The 19,340-nt window shown below is 44.5% G+C and overlaps 1 protein-coding gene across 4 annotated transcripts in view; it reads right to left on the bottom strand.

Annotated features, from left to right (window-relative positions):
- Positions 1-10,572: 10,572 nt before the first annotated feature.
- The window catches only part of DPYSL2 (dihydropyrimidinase like 2), a 105,039-nt gene continuing 96,271 nt past the window's right edge, over positions 10,573-19,340 (bottom strand). For all 4 annotated transcript variants that reach the window (XM_081077846.1, XM_081077845.1, XM_081077847.1 and 1 more), the window contains 3 exons: positions 15,636-15,815; positions 14,654-14,819; positions 10,573-13,082 (listed from right to left, as the gene is read on the bottom strand). In XM_081077846.1, coding sequence (XP_080933972.1) covers positions 12,991-13,082; positions 14,654-14,819; positions 15,636-15,815 — 438 coding nt within the window. In that variant the 3' untranslated portion in view covers positions 10,573-12,990. The remainder of the gene's footprint in view (positions 13,083-14,653; positions 14,820-15,635; positions 15,816-19,340) is intronic.

Consider the following 19,340-nt stretch of genomic DNA (forward strand, 5'->3'; position numbering starts at 1 on the left):
TGTAAAACAGTGAATATAGTCAATAATAAGTTAATAACCATGTATAGTGCTAGGTGGGTACTAGACTAGTCAGGGGGATTACTTCTTAAATTACATAAATGTCTAACCACGTGCTGTACCCCTGAAATTAATATAAAATAATATTGAATGTCAACTGTAACTGAAAAATTAAAAATGGAGGGGTAAAGGGCAATAAGTGGTCCAAATTTCCAGATATAAAACAAATAATCATGGGGATGTAATGTACAGCATAGGGAATACAGTCAATAATGTGATAGCATGGTACAGTGTCTAATGGTTGCTGGACTTATCATGGTGATCACTTCTTTAGGTGATATAAATGTTGGATAACTATGGTGTACACATAAAACTAATATAATATTGTATGTTAGCTATACTTTTAATAAAAAAATCTTTTTTTAACAAAAGAAATTAAAGAAGGGAAAGCTAACAGTGCAGTGAGTATAAAATAACTAACAGCTACTGAGCACTGAGTGGACCAGGTGTATTTCACACACTAACCCATTTAAGCCTCAAACAACCACAAGAAGTATGTCCTCTGATTATTCCCCATCCTACAAAGTAGGAAATAGGCACAGTGCTTCAATGACTTTCCCACACACCCAACTGGGAGATGGCTAAGCTAGGATTCACATCCACACAGCCTGGCTGCAGAGGCCACGCTCTTACCCACTAGTCTTTATTGCCTCTCCTGACTGAGCAAAAGAGCCCGCGATGAGACGCATGGATTTCAAATTTTGCCATTTCCAGGAATATGAGCTGGAGCCTATGATTTGTTTATCCATAAAATGGAGCTAACAATTTCTCCTGTGCTCACTACTAAATTATATTTACTACTGGTATTATTGATATTACTGTTATTATTATTATTACTAGTATTATCATTAGATACGGAGGCAAACAAAAGAGTGGTGAAGGGTGGTGTTCCAAGCAACCACGCTGAGGGAGAACTACACAAAGATGTGTAACTCTGCTACAAAATGTCTTGGAAGGTCTGTCAGTTATAAGAAATAACTCAACCTTACTGAGTCAGCTAACTAAATATACCTGGTGAAGATGTTTCTTTACTATTTTATCAGGAACCTTTCTATCAGTGCTGGTCCTCATGGCTTGCTCCTAGGAATCCCTCCCCATTCATTCCTCTACAACTTTCTTTTTCTACCTTCTAACTTCAGGTCATCAGCTTTAGCCTATTCTACTCCCTGTACCTGAGGCAGTAAGTCCTATTGAACAACATTTTTATATCATTTGCTGTGATATAAATGATTTGTTTTTTGACACAGGGAGGAGCTGTCGTCTTCAGAGAGGAGCACCTATATAATAGGAGGGGGAAAAAGCTTCAAAAAAAAAAAAAACACAAAAAACTAAACCTCTCTTGCTAACATGGACCATCTCTCGTAGTATAATGCCAAAACACTATTTTGCCAAAAGGTCCCCGTCACACAAGGCATGAGAATGGGATGGAACAAAGAAAGTGAAGGGGACAAGCTTGTTTGGAAAACAGTAAGGAAATTAGTCTGACTGAAGCAGAGATTTATTTCACTGAGATAATGTAAAGAGTTTAGTGAAAGAAAACGTAACAAATACAAAGTCAAAATTAACAGATGAAGCTCAGGGAAGAGAAAACATTTTTACAACCAAAGCAGTTCCCATTAAGTCTACTCAGGGACCAACCTCAGGACCGAGCCCTATCAGATGGGATCTGGCACGTGGCATGGATTGCCAGGGAGCCATTAGTCAGGAGCCTTCACCATGATGTGGTCATGCCTGTCCTCTGCAGCTGGTGCTCTGGACAAGGACAGGGTGGTGTGGGGGCTGCTGGCTGGTGGGGCTGCTATGGTGGGAGGTCCAAGCTGGGTTTGTTTAACAGGTACAATTGGAGGACATGGGTTCAAGAAAATTGAGGGAACTTGTAAGAGAGTTAAAATGCCTGCCATGGGGTCCTGGTGAGAGGCGAGGGGGAGGCTAATCGCTGGAGGATACCCAGACACAAGATTGAAGGTGTAGGATGTCAAAAAGTGGGTGTACTGGAAGGGGTGGATGGGAAAGCTGGTCAGAGACTGGAAGATGAAACTGGGAGTCCGTCTTCCTACCTCTCAGCAGGACACCCACAGTCCATGCCAGCAGATGGCAAGCCCGTCTCCTCCTCATTCCCTTGAGAGACAAAGCAGTCCTTGAATACCTTCTCTGCTTTCTCACCTAACGCTTAAATAGGTAAGAAAAGATCAAAGGTATGTGTCCCCAGCAGAGAGAGTGCAACAGCACGCTTAAGTTGACCTCTTGTAACAGGCTTGTTGCGAGCTCAGAGGCCTCTTGAATTTCTGAGGGGATGAAAATGGCGAAACTTTGTAGTGATAGGAAAAAGCAAGGGAAATAACCATCAGAAAGGGAAAGTCCACTGTACATCCAGTCTTCTCTAAGAAAGGACTGACCCTAAACAGCTATGGACAGCACAACAATAAGTTCTCCCCTCCTGCTCCCTTCTTCCCTGAAGAGTCCACACTTGGGTTCTATCAAGGGTCCCTGGTGGCCTCAGTCACAAGATGAAGGTGAAAAGAGCTGGCCACAGGCAAGGTCATCATTGCAGGAGTATGGCCCACTTCTCTCTGATCTGCACCCAGTTCCTAGTACACACACTGGGTTGCCAGATGGTTCTGTGCTGTAGGATGAAGTTTATTGGAATGAGAATTGTTTGTGTAACTATAGCACAGCTTAGCTGCCTAAGCTGATCACATACATAATCTCAATGTAATAAGTGATTTGAACCATAAATCTTTCTATGGCAGAGTGCTTGGTCTTCAATCCTCCCTGTGTTTCTGCATGGGCCCCTCACATCATGTCCAGCCCTGCGAGACCCCCCGCCCTGAGTGAATGCCACAATCCTTGTTGCTAATGGCAGCGCCAGCTTATCCCCTTCCTGACTGCACCAGCCCTCTCCTGACAGCAAATCTGAATAAGATGACAATGTATGTACATGCCTAGGTCCCTGTGCTCCTTTGTAAAATGCTTTCGATAGGCATTATTTTATTCACTCTTGTCAGATTCCTATAAAAAGAGTTATATATGTAATTTGTGTATATAGACACATTTGCAGTTTTTCACCAAATCAACACAATTTACCCAAATCTCATACATAAAACTTTATGTACTCAAATTATCATTTTCATCTGCATTTTATGTCATTCTCTAAACCATTTTTTTTCTCCTGGATCTCTATGAATTGTATAGACCTCTTATTTCTTCTTCCCTATATAGCCTCTATATCTCCAAATTCATGTTGGCTTCATTAGATCACTGTATTCTTTTCTGCAAAGCTCATTTGTCCACAGTTTTCCTCCGTGCATCTGCCTTCCTGTCTGCACAGCATTATTTTCTAGCACTTTCCATCTCTACTTTTCCCACACCCTTCTAAATGGGAGCTTTCTCATAGATAATAGAATAATAACAGAATAATAGAATAAAAACATGGCCAGTGACCCAACTGAACATGTTCAAAGCCTGGTTCTGAGCAAGTTGCTTAATGTTCCGTGCTTCTGTCTCATCTGTATGATAGCAAAAATAACGGTGCCTTCCTCTGGATTGCTGCAACGATTGAGTTAATATGTAAAATGTCCTTAGAGCAGTGCCTGACACGTAATAAATGTTAGCTGTTATCAATGTAACTTTAAAAACAGATTGTTTTATTTAATAATTGACAGCATCTCTGATGTCTCAGACTACTACAATCTTTGCAGTCAACTAAAGACCTTTGCAGACATCAGTCTCCTTCTATTTCTATTTCAAGAGAGAAACTTAGGACATTATTTCCAACATCTTTCTTTACTCTTCTCAATCCTCTACTTTTCACCATGTCTGATTTATGGCTTGCCCTGTCTGATTTGGACCTAAGCTGGGAGTAAAGCTGAGTCTATAACATCATCTCTCCATTGCACAGAAAGTACATAAGGCCCATAGAAGTGAACAACTTTCTGAAAAACACATACCTAATTAGTAGCACCATCAAAATTTATCTCCATCTCAAGATCCAAGATGATGGAGTAGATAAACACCATGCCTGCTTACTTCCATGAACACATTAAAGTTAAAATTAAATTATAGAACAATCAACCTGGAGAACCATCTGAGTCTGGCTGAATAGAAGATTTATAACTAAGAATATAAAGAAGCCACATTGAGACTGGTAGGAGGGGCAGAGACGTGAAACAGGCTTGTCCCAAACCTCCATGTGATGGTTGAAAATAGGGAGGGATACTTTGCCATGGAGGTTTCCCCTGGAGGAGCGAAGGACCCCAGCCACACTCCAGGCTCCCCCGCCCAGAGTACTGAAGTTAGGAAAAGGAGGCCCCACAACATCTGGCTGTGAAAAACAGTGGGGATTCAAATAATCCAGGAGGGACAGAAGGCTGCGGGAAACCCAGGCATCCTCTTAAATGGTCCACGCACAGACTCACTCACTCGCAGGCACTTACCTTGGGCTCCAGCAGGGGACGTTGACTCAGCGAGTGTCACAGGCACAGGGAGCAGACTGAGGTATGTGGCTTTGAGGCCGGGGCTGGAAAACAATCACCATTTTCCCTGTGTGGGGTCATTTTCCTGTGCAGCCAGGCAGGCAGACGCCATCTTTAATGTATTGAACACACCCCCTACCTTACGACCAAATCTGAATCTGATTGGTCTGGTGAGCTCCGGGGCTCCACCCTGCTGAATCAGTGGGATCCCGCCCTACCCAACTCCCCCAATGCCAGAGGCACTTTCTCAGCAAATAGTCAGACCCTCTGCACTCTTTCTTGAAAAACTATCAGTCCATAGGCCCCAAGCAGGTAACGACTGGCCTCGGTGTGCTCTGAGACTTTTCCTGAGTAGCTCCAGGCTCAGCACTGGCACCAAATCAGAATCTACGTTAACCTAGGAACAAAAACTTCTCATTTCCTGAGACCCTGTCTCACCCACCTCGCATAACACAGAAGGCTTTATCAGCGGCTGAATATTAAGGGAGCCAGCAGGTGGCAGCAGGCCTCCAGGTGTTCTGGCATTTTGCAGAGCTACCCCAGGCCCAGTACTGGTGGCAGCTGTCCCAGGTGTCCTCGGTTTGCAGCGTGGTCTCTCCCACATGTCTCCAGGTTTAGCACAGGCAATAAAAAACCATGGATCGCTTTGTAGCTCCCACCAGGTAGTCCCTGACCGGTCACAGGCAGTGGGTGACCTTGGCCTGCACTGGAGCCCCTCCCAAGAGGCCCCAGAACCCACATGTCTTCAGACCACAGCAGAGCACCACCCAATTACCCCACAAGCAGCATACACAAAGGGCAGTCTCAACGGGCACCAGAGCCTGCTGGGGCAAATCCCACTCACTAGGGTAAGCCCCCCACACAGCAGCCTGTAAGAGGTGGACATGGCCAAACCCTACAGCCAATCAGTCTGAGGGTAAATCTCACCCACTGATGTGCCAACAATAATTAAGGCTCAACTATAACAGGAGAATACACACAACCCATACAAGGGACACTCCTGGAGCACCTGGCTCAAGTGACTAGGGAAACTGTGCCAGGGCCTCACAGAGTACCTACTACATAAGGCCTACTACATATGGCTAAGAGTGGAACACATAGCAAATCCACCTCATACATAGAAACAAACACAGAGACACAGTCAAAATGAGGAAACAAAAAAATACATCCCAAATAAAAGAACATGAGAAAACTCCAGAAAAAGAATGAAACGAAATGGAGGCTAGCAATCTACCAGATACAGATTTCAAAACAATTGTTATAAGGATGATCAAGGAACTTTGTGAGAACTTCAACAGAGACAGCAAGCATAAAAAAGGACATGGAAACCATAACAAACAAACAAACAATAAAAAAAAAACAGTCAGAAGTGAAGAATACAATAACTAAAATGAAGAACGCACTAGAAGGAATCACCAACAGACTAGATGGAGCAAAGGAACAAATCAGTGATTTGGAAGGCAAGGTAGCAGAAAACACTCAGAACAGCAAAAAGAAAAAAATCCAAAAAACGAGGATAGTTTAAGAGACCTCTGGGACATCAAGCGTAATGACATTTACATCAAAGGGGTACCAGAAGGAGGAAAGAGCAAAAGATTGAGATACTATTTGAGGAAATAATGACTGAAAACTTTCCTAAGCTAGTAAAGGAAATAGACATACAAGTCCGGGAAGCACAGTGAGTCCCAAACAAGATGAACCCAAACAGGCCCACACCAAGACACATTATAATTAGAATGGCAAAGGTTAAGGACAGAGAGAATCTTAAAAGCAGGAAGAGAAATCAATTAGTAATTTATAAGGGAGCTCCCATAAGATTTTCAGCTGATTTCTCAACAGAAACTTTGCAGGCCAGAAGGGATTGGCAGGAAATATTCACAGTGATGAAAAACAAGGATAAGGCTGGACTGGTGGCTCAGGTGGTTGGAGCACCGTGCTCCTAAACGCTGAGGTCGCCGATTCAAATGCCACATGGGCCAGTGAGCTGTGCCCTCTACAGCTAAGATTGTGAACACAGCTCTCCCTGAAGCTGGGCTGCTGTGAGCAGTCGGAGGTTGGTTTGAATGGCTGGCAGCCATGGTGAGCGGCCGGCAGCCCAAGAGAGCTGCTGTGAGCTTCTGTGAGCGGCCGACCTACGACCGGCGACCGACTGCCTCAGCCGGGGGGGAGCTCAAGGCTCATAACACCAGCGTGGGCCAGGGAGCTGTGTCCTACACAACTAGACTGAGAAACAGCGGCTTGACCTGGAAGGCGGGGGGGCAGAAGAAGGGGGAAAAAAAAGAAAAAAAAGAAAAACAAGTATCTACAGCCAAGATTACTCTACTCAGTAAGGCTATCATTTAAAATTGGAGGACAGATAAAGAGCTTCCCAGACAAGAAAAAGTTAAAGGAGTTCATCACCACCAAACCCATATTACAAGGAATCCTAGAGGGACTTTTTTAAGATGGGGCGGGAGGGGGATGAAAATTATGAATAATAAAATGGCAATAGCTATATACTTTCAATTACTTTCAATGTAAATGGATTAAATGCTCCAATCAAAAGACATAGGAGGGCTGAATGGATAAGAAAAAAAAAACCCTACATATGCTGCCTACAAAAGAATCACTTCAGATTGAAAGACACACACCGACAGAAGGAGATGGGGAAAAAAATTTCATAAAAACAGAAACAACAAAAAAGCTGGCATAGTCATACTTATATCAGACAAAATAGACTTTAAAACAAAGGCTATACAAGAGACAAAGAAGAAGCCAGTGATCCCACTTCTGGGTATTTATCTGAAGAAACCCAAACGCTACTCTGAGGGGACGTGCACATCCACATGTTCATTGCAGCATTGTTTACAACGGCCAAGATGTGGAGGCAGCCTGGGTGTCTATGTGTGAAAAAATGGATAAAGATGATGTGGTACATGTACAAGTTGGGACAATTAAGTTCGTGAACCTGTTGCAATGATGTTGCTAAACTTTTTAGATATCAGAGGGATTATTCATTACAAATTTGTACCAACTGAACAGTTAACCAAGTTCACTATTTGGAAGTGCTGAAAAGGCTGTGTGAAGCAGTTAGACAACCTGAACTTCTTGCCAACAATTCATGGCTCTTGCATCATGATAATGCACCAGCTCACACGGCACTATCAGTGAGGGAGTTTTTAGCCAGTAAACAAATAACTGTATTAGAACACACTCCCTACTCACCTCATTTGGCCCTCAATGACTATTTTCTTTACCCAAAGATAAAGGAAATATTGAAAGGAAGACATTTTGATGAGATTCAGGACATCAAGGGTAATATGGCGACAGCTCTGATGGCCATTCCAGAAAAAGAGTCCCAAAATTGTTTTGAAGTGTGGACTAGGCGCTGGCGTTGGTGCATAGCCTCCCAAGGTGGGTACTTCAAAGGTGACCATAGTGATATTCAGCAATGAGGTATGCAACACTTTTCTAAGATGAGTTCGCGAACTTAATTGTCAGACCTTGTATACAATGGAATATTGCTCAGCTATGGAAGGAAATGGGTTCTTGCCATCTGTGGTGGCATGGATTGACCTGGAGGGTATTGTGCTGAGTAGAGTATATCAGACAGAGAAAGATGGATGCAATGTGATTTTGCTTATATGTGGAATCTAAAGAACAACATAAACAAACAAATCAGAAACAAACTGATAGATATAGAAAACATTTTGGTGGTTGCCAGGTGGGAGTTTGGAGGTGTCAGTGAAAAAAGGAGAAGGGATTAAGAAGTATAGATTGTTGTTACAAAGTAGTCATGGGGATGTAGGGTACAGCATAAGAGACATAGTCAATATGTAATCACTGTGTATGGTTTCAGATGGGTACTAGATTTGTTGGGGTGACAGATGAGAGGAGGCTGGAGACAGGTAAAAAGGACAAAGGGATTAAGAAGTACAAATTGGTAGTTACAAATTAATCATGGGGATGTAAAGTAAAGCATAGGGAATATAGTCAATAATACGGTAATATCTATGTATAGTTCCAGGTGGGTACTAGACTAGTCAGGGGGATCACTTCTTAAATTATATGTCTAACCACTATGCTGTACACCTGAAATTAATATAAAATAATATTGACTGTCAACTGTTACTGAAAAATTAAAAAGGGGGGAAGTGAAGGGCAATGAGTGATCCAGATTTCAAGGTATAAAACAAGTAAGTGATGGGGACGTAACGTACCGCATGGGGACGTAACGTACCGCATGGGGACGTAACGTACCGCATGGGGATGTAATGTACAGCATGGGGATGTAATCAGTATTGTGATAGTCTAGTCCGGTGTCAGATGGTTGCTGGATTTATCATGGTGATCACTTCTTTAGTTCTATAAATGTCAAACCAACTGGAGTACCCCTGAAACTTATATAGCATTCTATGTTAGCTACATTCTTAATAAAAATCGGTTTTAAAAAAATGACACATGCACACAAAAGCAACTTATCCCCCACTCTATTGATGAGGGGGAAAAAAGCTGCCTTTTCTTCCAGAATATATGTGCTACAGACACTTACTAGAGGAGGTAACTTTAGACTCACGGCAATACAAGACACTCCACTTTTTCTAGATGCTCTGAAACCTCTTTGGAGTAAATCACACCACTCAAGTTATGTACCTGGCCCCATTGTTTAGCTGTGTGGCACTCATGGGACTGCCTCCTTAGAGTTCCCGCTCTCTGGCCATGCCCCTCCTAGCTCTAACGGACCCAAGCCTAGTGCCAGAGCTTACATGGGCCCCTCTGCTGGGTCATCCTTCGGAGGGCAGAGCTCACCGCTGGTGTGGACAGTCGGTGGAGTGTCTTGTCTGCTAGGGGTCGGGCAAGACTTGGAATGTGGCTTGGGGTGTCCTCAGGAATGAGCATGGGGCCTGTCATGGTGTGATGAAGCCAGGATGATAATAGGATGGGCCGTGGCCTGGGATTTTTAACTCTTGTTTTAGGTCCTAACTCTTGTTGCCCCCCTCCCAAACAGATTTGATTTTCCTGGATCACTGTCCTCTGCCATCGGCATAGTGAAGGAAGCTTAAGAGCCAGCCGTCCGACACGCAACTCTGGTTACTGGGGGGTACCACTTGCCTACGGGTCTGAGGACCAAGAATTTCTGTATTTCTTCTGAAGCAATTTATTTTCTGGCTGCCACAAATGTTACAGATTTCTGACCCTGTCTCCCTTTTTGTATTTGCTGCTAGAACGCTCAGAGCTCCCTCACCATTTCCCAACCTTATAGCAGGTGTGTTGTACTAACCCCAGTCAGGCCTTATCTTATTTTTCCTACTCTTATTTTCCCTTCATTCAAACACTGTTTATGAAAGCTTGGTATAGTGTATAGTTTTTGTAAATCATCACATATCCTGTTTGGACAGGGCTGGGTAGAAAACAAAAAGAGAAAGGAAGAAAAAAGACTTCATCAACCATCTGACAGGCCCAGAGAACCCCCAGCACACACCCTCTCCATTCCATGTTTTTGAAACCAATGCCAGTGCCAGTTAATAGGAAACTGTGGGAACCAAGCACCCTGCCTGCTCTCATCCCCAACTTGCACTCTTGGCACTTGCTTGGGGGTGGAAGGACATACGCTTTATGCCCTGGTTTCCTGCAACTTCCTGGACTGAGGTCTGGATGCCAGTCAACACACACGTTTCTCATCTTCCATGTTGCCATGTAGGTCGAGAATTTTCCAGGGTGAACAAGCAATAAGGACACAGGAAGCCCAGGGGTCACCTACACTAACCTACGCGGCCCCACCCAGTTAGGTTTGCAGCTTGGCTCTGGAGCCATCATGGTCTCTCTAGGATATAGTACATGAATTTCTGACACTTAGCTCGGCCATGCAGAACTCTGATGGAATTATACCTCAGTGGCTGGGACATAACAATCTGGACAAGCAGTGAAAACTCTTGAACTCTTGAATTGGGACAGTCACGAAAACGAGGTCAAAGGCACCTGTGAATGCTTCAGGAAGCGAGGTTTTCCTGGAAGGCCGGGCTAAGCAGCTGCCTCTTTAAATATCTCAACACAGACACACTCCTGAAACAACCACATTTTGCTTTATTAGGCGTTCCATGGTAATATAACACAGAGTTCTTAAGGAATAATAAACACAAGACTTGCTTTTTTACCATAATTATTTTGCCATTTAAGACAGTGGTTACAAAAAAAAAAAAAAAGGTTCTCTTCTGTCTACACACATTATCAGCGTTAGCACTGAAAGCTCCTCCGCTCAGGGTCACAATCACAATTCCAAGGATTAAAAACCATCTATTATTAAATCCTACACTGTTTTAGAGCATCAAGTCACTGCAGTTGTTCAGTTCTGAGACACTGTCGATTTATTTTAGCATTTACATATGACATTCATTTAACAGACACACAAAGCAAGCCAACAGGTAAACATGCTTACACAGCCTGCGGAAATCTTCAGGTTTTAAGTTGTTTTAAGAAAGCAATCAGAATAGTCAAAATTACCATGACCTGGTAGAGGAAAAACAGGAAGACTCAAGTGAACACTAAAGAGCTGCGAGTGTTTCTTAGAATTGAAACAAAATTTTTTTTCCAACTGGTTCAAATTTCCTCTAAGTACAGATGAGAAAAAAAGCAAATATATTAAGTTAACCAATTATTCTTTAAAAGTGCAATTTACTTTTCAAATAACAAACAACAAAAAATAAACCCCAACTATAACCCCAAAGGCAAAACGTGTGGAGACAAGTGGAATGATGGAATGACCTACTTTTTTTGTTATGCTTTACAAAAGCAGATTTGATTTTATAAAAGCCTGCAGACATAACATTGCTTAGGAGAACCTGTAAACACGCTTGGAAGGATATGCAACATAAATCAGCAAAGACAAGGACAGGTACAAAGGCAGCTAGTGGAGAGGGTCACTGAGACAGGGAGAGGGAAGATGTGGACACAAGATCACCTTCGGTCTCTAAGGGGCCACATGTTTGATTTGTAAAGTTTTCTCCCTACAACAGCTCTGACGTGACGTATCATTCATTAAATAGATGGTTTGTTCCCCTTGCAAAGTAAAATTGACTTTAAGTCCAACTTCCCAAGGATTTTCTGAGTTTAGAAATGATGTCTTTTGAAATCACTGGACAAAAAAATATATTTTTTCCCCAAAGTGAGAAACCCAGGGTGTTCTGGAATCCCAAAAGATACTTAACCAGGGAATAGCAGGCCCTTGGGGCCAGACTCCCACTCGTTCAACACTTCTGCGCTGGTGCTGGCTTGAGGCTGGTTGGCTTACTTGGGTTTGGGGGCTCAATTTACAGATTTGAGCGTCTGTTTATCCAGTTAGCGTTGCACGAAGGAAAAAAAACCCTCTCAGGTCCTGTAGACTCAGACTTCTGCAACATTACAGCACTACCTGAGGGTCTGTTCTGGGCCCACGTGTGATAGTGTAGGTGCGTAACACGGCCCTTCCCTGCACCTGGGAGTGTCTCAAACTTACATGTATACCCTCACAATGGTCGGTGGGTAGCACCAGTCTTACAGGGACGAGGACAGCAGATTACTATGGTTGTGATGACAAAGCTCATATCCTCCCAGGCAGGTTCTTATGACCACAGTAGAAAGGTAGACGTGGTCATTTGAAAAGACAATAAGGGAAGGAGAGAAAAACACTGTCTTAGAGACAAGGGCTAGAGGAAACACAAAGAAAGACACAGACGTGAAAATATCCATGAATAAAAAAGTTACAGAGAAAGAGGAGAAGAGAAGTGAGGAAAGAGAATCATCAAGATTTAATCTGCAGCAAAATCTAGGCCAAAAAGAAAACCTGCCCTTATCAACAGTTGACCCAGAAGACTACGGAATGGTGATGTGGACATTCTGGAACTTCTCAGGAGGGACGATAAGTTTGCCAACCAGCCTGAATCAGCTTGATGGTTACATAATTGCATCATTAGGAAGTCCAGTTCAAACCCCTTGTATTACTATTGAATTAAGCTTTCCAATTTAGTATTAAAAAAAAAAAAAAAAACTCATCCCCTCCCTCACCCACCCCTCCCAGCCCCACAAAGAAAACTTTTTTTTTTTTTTAATTTAAAAAGAAAAAGGCAGCTCTGGGCAATTCACTTTATCTTCCCCCACAATGAAAAGGAAGATGATAACTACAACAGAGATTAGAGATGGAAAACACCCTCATGGTGATTTGCTCTGTTTCGCATGTCTGAGTGTTGGATGCAGTCCCATGTATGGGGTTGGTGGATAGACGTGGTGTGATATTCGTAGATGTGTAGGGAAGTGGGTGAGCAACATCAGTGACTCCGGGTGACGAACGGAGTGTGGGGCCCAAGAGGGAGCCCCGTGAACTGGCTGCCCCACAGTAACTATCACAGGCTCTTAAAGAAAAAAAATAAAAGAAGGAAGGAAGGAAGTCTCAGAATGTCCTCAGGTATCCCATCCCCCATCCCCAAGTGAACTGTGTGGCTCAGGAACTCTAACCCAGGCTGGTGATGTTGGCACGGCCACCAGGGGGCGCCACGATGCGCTGGGTGGTACGGCGGGGGATGTTGTCATCAATCTGAGCGCCTGGAGAGGAGACAGGGGTGAAGGTCAACAGCAGTTACAGGAGTTCCTGCTTCCATCCGAAATAACACAGCTAGAGAGCAAAATGGCTAGGCCCACTTTGTCCTCTCAAAACCTCACTGAAAGCTGAAACTACATAGAAGGGACGGGCTTCAAGTAGCCACAGAATCAGACACTACACAGCAGTCCTTGCAGAAGCTCGTTGGAGCCACTGCTTGAAAAGTAAACCTACTTCTAAAATAACACGACGTTTCATTTCAACGAAGTCGGACTACATCCTGTCCATATTCTCACTGAGTGTGGCTTTTCTGAAGGTACAGCGCTCTCTCTGGGGTTCTGTTCCCTGACACAACACACCTACCTGTATAATCAAAAGTAGGGGAAAGGAAAAAATAGTAGGAGTAATGATGGTCCCCTATATATAAATGGCCTGGTGACATAACATACCATGGACATTATTGTGCCCATTTTACTTTATGACAAATTTAAATTTCATTATTTTTAAACTGGTAATTGCACATGGCATATGTGGCAATGTTCTAGACACCAGTATATCTGACAAGAAAAAAAAATCTATCTGATTAACTGTTTAACACACCATAGAAATCTGGATATATATCTGTGGCTCGGGAAGCTAGAAAAGTGGAAGGGTTCTAGTCATGGGCCAAATGAAGAATTGGAAGGAAGTTTCAAGTAAGGAAGCTCTAAAATCTGTACCCTTTCCTCTCATCGTCCCTGACATCACATATTTTATCCAAGTAACTAGCTAACAATTTTCCAACGGCCCTTTACATGTATATTAACTCATGTAATTTACATGTATATTAACTCATTTAATCCTCACAACCACCCCATGAGGTAGCCACTGCTATTATACCCATTCTATAGATGAGGAACCTGAGGCACAGCTAGCCACCACCTGGACTGCGGAGTTAAGCTGTTGTAACTGCAGACTCCATACTAAACTACTGCAATATACAGCTGACCCTTAAACAAAGCAGGGGTTGGGGCGCCGACCCCATGTGTAATTTGGACTCCTCAAAAACTTGTAGTTACAGCCAGCCCTTTGCATCTGTGGAGTCAACCAAACTTGGATCAGAAACAGTATTTTCGATCTGCGTTTGGAAATCCACAGTTGAGAATATGAAAATATTTTTGATTTGTGGTTGGTTGAATCCACGGGTAAATCCCCAGAGGCAAAGGGCCAAATGTATTTACTGAAAAAGTCCTCATATAAGGGAACCCACATGCGGGGGAGAAGAGAAGTCCTGAAATACCACATCCTTTATTTAGGATGGCCATAACACATTTAAAAAAGTCCTCTTTATATATTGTTAGTCCATATAATGTATGCATCATGACACTATGTGTGATATACACTGATGTCAAGATTCTGAAACCCAACTGGCCATCAGCTGTGAATTGCATCTCTGGTGATATTAAGTATTTCCACTTGGGAAGAATGGGAATGTCATTTACTTCACTGCTTCTCTTTCTATAAAAGTGATTCCAGACTCTCCAGCCCCAGGGAACGTGGCCTGCGGAACTGGGTCCTCACCAAACCATAACCATACCCGACAAGCTGAATCCAGACTGGTGCAGGTTCCGGACAGGTGGGGCCTGCTGCTTGGCCGGGGACGTCTTAGCCGAGGAAGCTGGAGTGACTGTCTTGGGTGTCACAGACACTTCGCACACAGGTCCGTCATACAGGCCACGAGGAACCCCCCTCAGCTCTGCCAGCTGCAAAACACAAGAGCCCCTCGACTCAGGCCACATTCACACAGGATGCCTCCCTGGGAGACCTCCTGATGGGGAAGGAACAGAGGCCAGGAGAGGCCTATGACATTTGGGGATGGGAGGGGTATGGCGGGGACAGATGTCAGCATGGGGGTAGCCAGCCCCAAGGCTCTAGGCCAAAGCTTCCTACAAGGTAGATCACGAGTAACTGGTTACTCTTTAAAAACAAAAGTTTCTTACCATTTTCCCCTCAAGGCACTTCCACTTAAACCCTGTAGGAACTCCCAAACGTGTTGTGAAGAATATCTGGCCTCATGTTCAAGATCTGGCCCCAAACTTTCTTTCCAATCTCACTGTCTCTTTAATTTCTTTATAGCTCCGTCCATCTGGCCTCACAGCCCCCAAGCAACAGTGCTGTGGACTGTTCACCATGTCCTGAATATTTTTCCATGCCCGTGACATTCTCTCCACCTAATTCCCTTGTCTCCCTTCCTTGGCTTGTCAACCTTCCACTTAACCTTCCAGACCCAACTCAAAATGCCCTCTCCCCATGATACTTTCCCCCACGACTCCATAGCCGTGGGTCCCTCCTCTGAATCTCATCACAGCACATGTCAGGCTTACTTCCTTCTGGCTGGCTGTGGAAACATCTGATTCCTCTGCTGGTATTCTGAACTCTGGGAATAAAAAGACCATGTTTCCCTGAACCCCGAATCCTCCATACTCAGCTCAACATCCTGATTCAAAGTGCTTAGCCAGTGTTTACGAAACTGAACTTAACCCATGACAAAAACAATTCATAAGATCAGAGCTACTCACCCTGCTCCTTGCCTTGATACGTTTGTAAACGAAATCAGGGAAGGGCTTTCGGGGGATGTAGCGCCCAGAGCCCTCGGTGACATGAAGGGTACCGTCTTCTAGGACAATCTTCCCCTGGCTGATGACCACCAGTGGAGAGCCACGGCACTCCATGCCTTCAAAGATGTTGTACTCAAGAGCCTAGAGAAAGGGAGCACAGTACACTTTATGGTATAAACGCCCTGCCATCCCACAAACGAAAAAAAGGCCCAGGGCTATATCAGAAGGCTGGCCACATCAGAAGGCACTTCATCTCTATGTCCTAATTTCCCTGTCTAGAATATGGAATCATCTTTTCACACCTGTCAAAAATGTGGGGGAGGGGGAAAATAATGGAACAGAAAAACTGTATGGAAAAGCATGAGGGTTTATAGATGCCACACAAATATAAGAAAAGGATTCCACACATTAGCAATGACTTTGTTCTCCTCACTGCTCAAGCTCCAATCAGGTTCCAGTGCAAAGGCTGTCTGTGGCCGAGTTCTAAATTTAACCTTGAAATGGGCCATCCACGAGTAGCTTTTCCCACTGGTTTGCCTGGTTTTCCAAACTGTTAGCAATGTGGTAAAACTGAAGGCCCTAAATGAAAGGACTGTGGTGATTTAAGAGGCACGCCTTCACGAAGATGTTTGAGGTCTAGTTAATTTCCCATACAATGCTGTGGTCCTTTTGGTTTCAAGCTTTTCAGGGTGAAAGAGTGCTGTATCTGTGTTGCCTCTTGGAAAATATGCTGGGTCTCTATATGCAGTGAGTTTCTTGTTGGACAACGAGGCACCAGCAATCCGGGGACACTGTGCCCAACATGAAAAAGTCCATGTCCCAGTCCCATCACATAGCTTTGGCTCACCCAGGACCGTCCCCCAGATTCCAGAAGGCCTTTGCTTCTTCCTGGCTGACCTGCTCACAGGCACCAATGTCTGTGCTGCGCCCAGGACTGGAGCATTCAGAGGGGACTCCAACCACAAAAAGCCACGTGGACCTCTGGGGGAATTCAGGCCAGGTTATCATCACTAAAGGAATTAGCCTGTGAACAGAGAGCTGTAACAGTGCCCCGCACTGCAAGTAACATCTCTGCTCAGTGGACTGGCTGATACGTATGGAGAAGCCTCTGCTGGCTCCTCAGTTCATTCGGTGTCAAAATGCAGAGGTGCCGATTGAAAACAGCAATGAGGGGCTCTCAGCTCTGCTCTGAGATTCCAAGGAGTCCTGGGGGAGCTACCGGAGGAATGAGGCAGAGAGGCATCTGGGAGGAGGGAAGGGACTCTACACGGGGATTCCCAGCATGCAAGTGTGTGTCCCCATATCTCTCAGTGATTCTAAGACACTCCTCCCTGAAGTCAGAACATGCCTGACAGCAGATGGACCTGCGCGGTTGCTGTCAGTATAGACAGAACCAAATTCTTCCAGGGGGACATGCGTTCGTTTTCCCCTGTGGTCTTGGGGATTACCACACGGAAGCCATTTTACTTTACACTCTTAGCTTCAGGTTTTTCTGGACCCTGCTGGCATCAGAACTGAGAATTCCAACTTGCATGAGAAGCAGTTTTCAGTTCATATTCTCCAAGGAGACGTTTTGTCCTCTCCACACCCAAAGCCAAAGTCAAGGCATACAAGATGTTTGCCACCCTTTCTATGTGGCAGATTCACATCTTATTTATCCTACACTAAGCACAAGCTGGCCCTCGCTGGCACAACGTATTTTTATGAGTCTCCTGTTACTCTCATTGTCGTGCGGGGGACCCTGCTCGCTGCGCCATTTGTCGTGCGGGGTGGCCTGCGGGGTCTCAGCTCCCGCTCCCCACATAAGAACGCAAGACATGGTGAGGCCAAACAGGAACACCCACGGAGCCATAGATAGGGGAGTCATATCACTATATTCTCACCGGCGGTATCTGCCTCTCTGCAATCCGCTCTTGCTAGCCCCCAATCTCTCTTGCTAGCGTAACCACAGCAGTTATATTAGTGGCCAATGGCTTACGGGTTACAGCTGACAGCCAACTAGCCACAGCTGATGGCCATCTGATCACAGTTAATGGCCATTTACTACCCGAGCCAGCACCTTTCTATGTGAGGCTGAGAGCCTGGAAACTGCTTTTTGGGGCTTTGTCCCCACACTCATCTTGGGTGTGTTTTGCTTCATGATGATATAGAAACTAATGGAATATCTGGAAATCGATGGCATCTTAGATTTGGTGAAATCCAGAAGCTGTATGATTCTGGGCAGATCACTTGAGTCCTGCCTCAGAAATTCAATTTCTTCATCTGCCTCCGGCGCAAGGTTTGGTGAAGATGACAACACAAAAAGCATCATGTGTGTAGATCTGCATGAGAGAATTTGGTCAGCTCTGAAATAATCTTTGAAAGGGTGTGATCACCCTTTAAGGGTTGGATCAAGCCCCATCTCTACCACGTTACTCCACAGCTAATTGTCTACATTCTGACAAACTCCTCTTGCCCCCTACTGGAGTAACGGAGACAACCTTCAACACTGCGCCATCTGCCTGGGTTCACATCCCAGATCTGCCACTCGCCAGATCACTCTTTGACTTTGGACAAGTCCTTTACACGCCTCCCAGCCTCAGCTTCCTCAGCTACAAGGGGAAATAGCCCACTTCGCAGAAACGATGCTAGGATCACAGGAAATAAAAGGAACAAAAAGCATTTAGCATGCTGGCTTGGCACAAAGTAGGCATTTAGAAAAATGTTCACTCATTCACTGTCTGGTTTTTTCATTGCACTTTTCCAATAAGATTGCAAGTCCTTTAGTGTCAAAGACACTGTAAGACACATATATTGAGTTTAGTTTCTTATAAATAGCTGACCATAAATACCTAGAGGAGCTTTGGGCCATCTTCCATTTTTAAAAGATGGAGGAACCAGCGCCATGACTCCACATGACTTAAAATCGACAAGTCCAGTAGTCAGATCACGCTCTGGGTATTCAGAGCCCACTCTCTGTCAAACTATGAAGGCAGTCAGCCTTCATCATGCACCAGGTAGAGGCATTTTTAACCTACATCTACACGGGCTCCCTAAAATTACTCATCTGGCTGGATGCCTGGAAAATCCAAGCAGAGGCTTAGCAACAGGGCTGTCAATAATAGTTAGCTAAATACTCCAAATTAAAGCTAATGAGCTCCTGGTAGAAACACTGTATTACATGGAAAAGCCGCCTATTAGTAGTCTCCCAAATGATTAATGCTGCACAGGCGTGCTTAATGTGGGCTCTTGAAAACAGGTGAGGACAGAAAAGGGCACTTTTGGAAGCCAGTATTTCTTCCGTGGGGTTGCCTGGAGGTAAAGGCTGGGTGGTGCTACTGCTCTGGAAATGTTTGGATGGAATGGCTGGAGGGCAGAATCTGTCTTCTCGAATCATGGCTCCTTCACATCCTCTCTTCTGCCAGGTGAAGGGCTCCAAATGCAAGAGCCCTAGCCAGGTCACCTAATGCTTAAATAAGAGTCCACTTCCCCGTTTGTATTACCTCTGGGGAAGGGACTCTGCAAGGGAGGGGAGGAATTTTCTCCATGTAACTCTGACCAAGAGGTTGCATACGCAGTCTGGCAGGGAATAGCCATGGACAATTTTGGGTTCTAATTCTGGCTCTACCGCAAAATAGCTATGTAACATTAGACTAGTCACTTAAGCTCTCTACGCCTCCGTTTATT

The sequence above is a fragment of the Rhinolophus hipposideros genome (genome assembly GCF_964194185.1).
Source record: "Rhinolophus hipposideros genome assembly, chromosome: 16".
In the NCBI taxonomy this organism is placed as follows: domain Eukaryota; kingdom Metazoa; phylum Chordata; class Mammalia; order Chiroptera; family Rhinolophidae; genus Rhinolophus; species Rhinolophus hipposideros.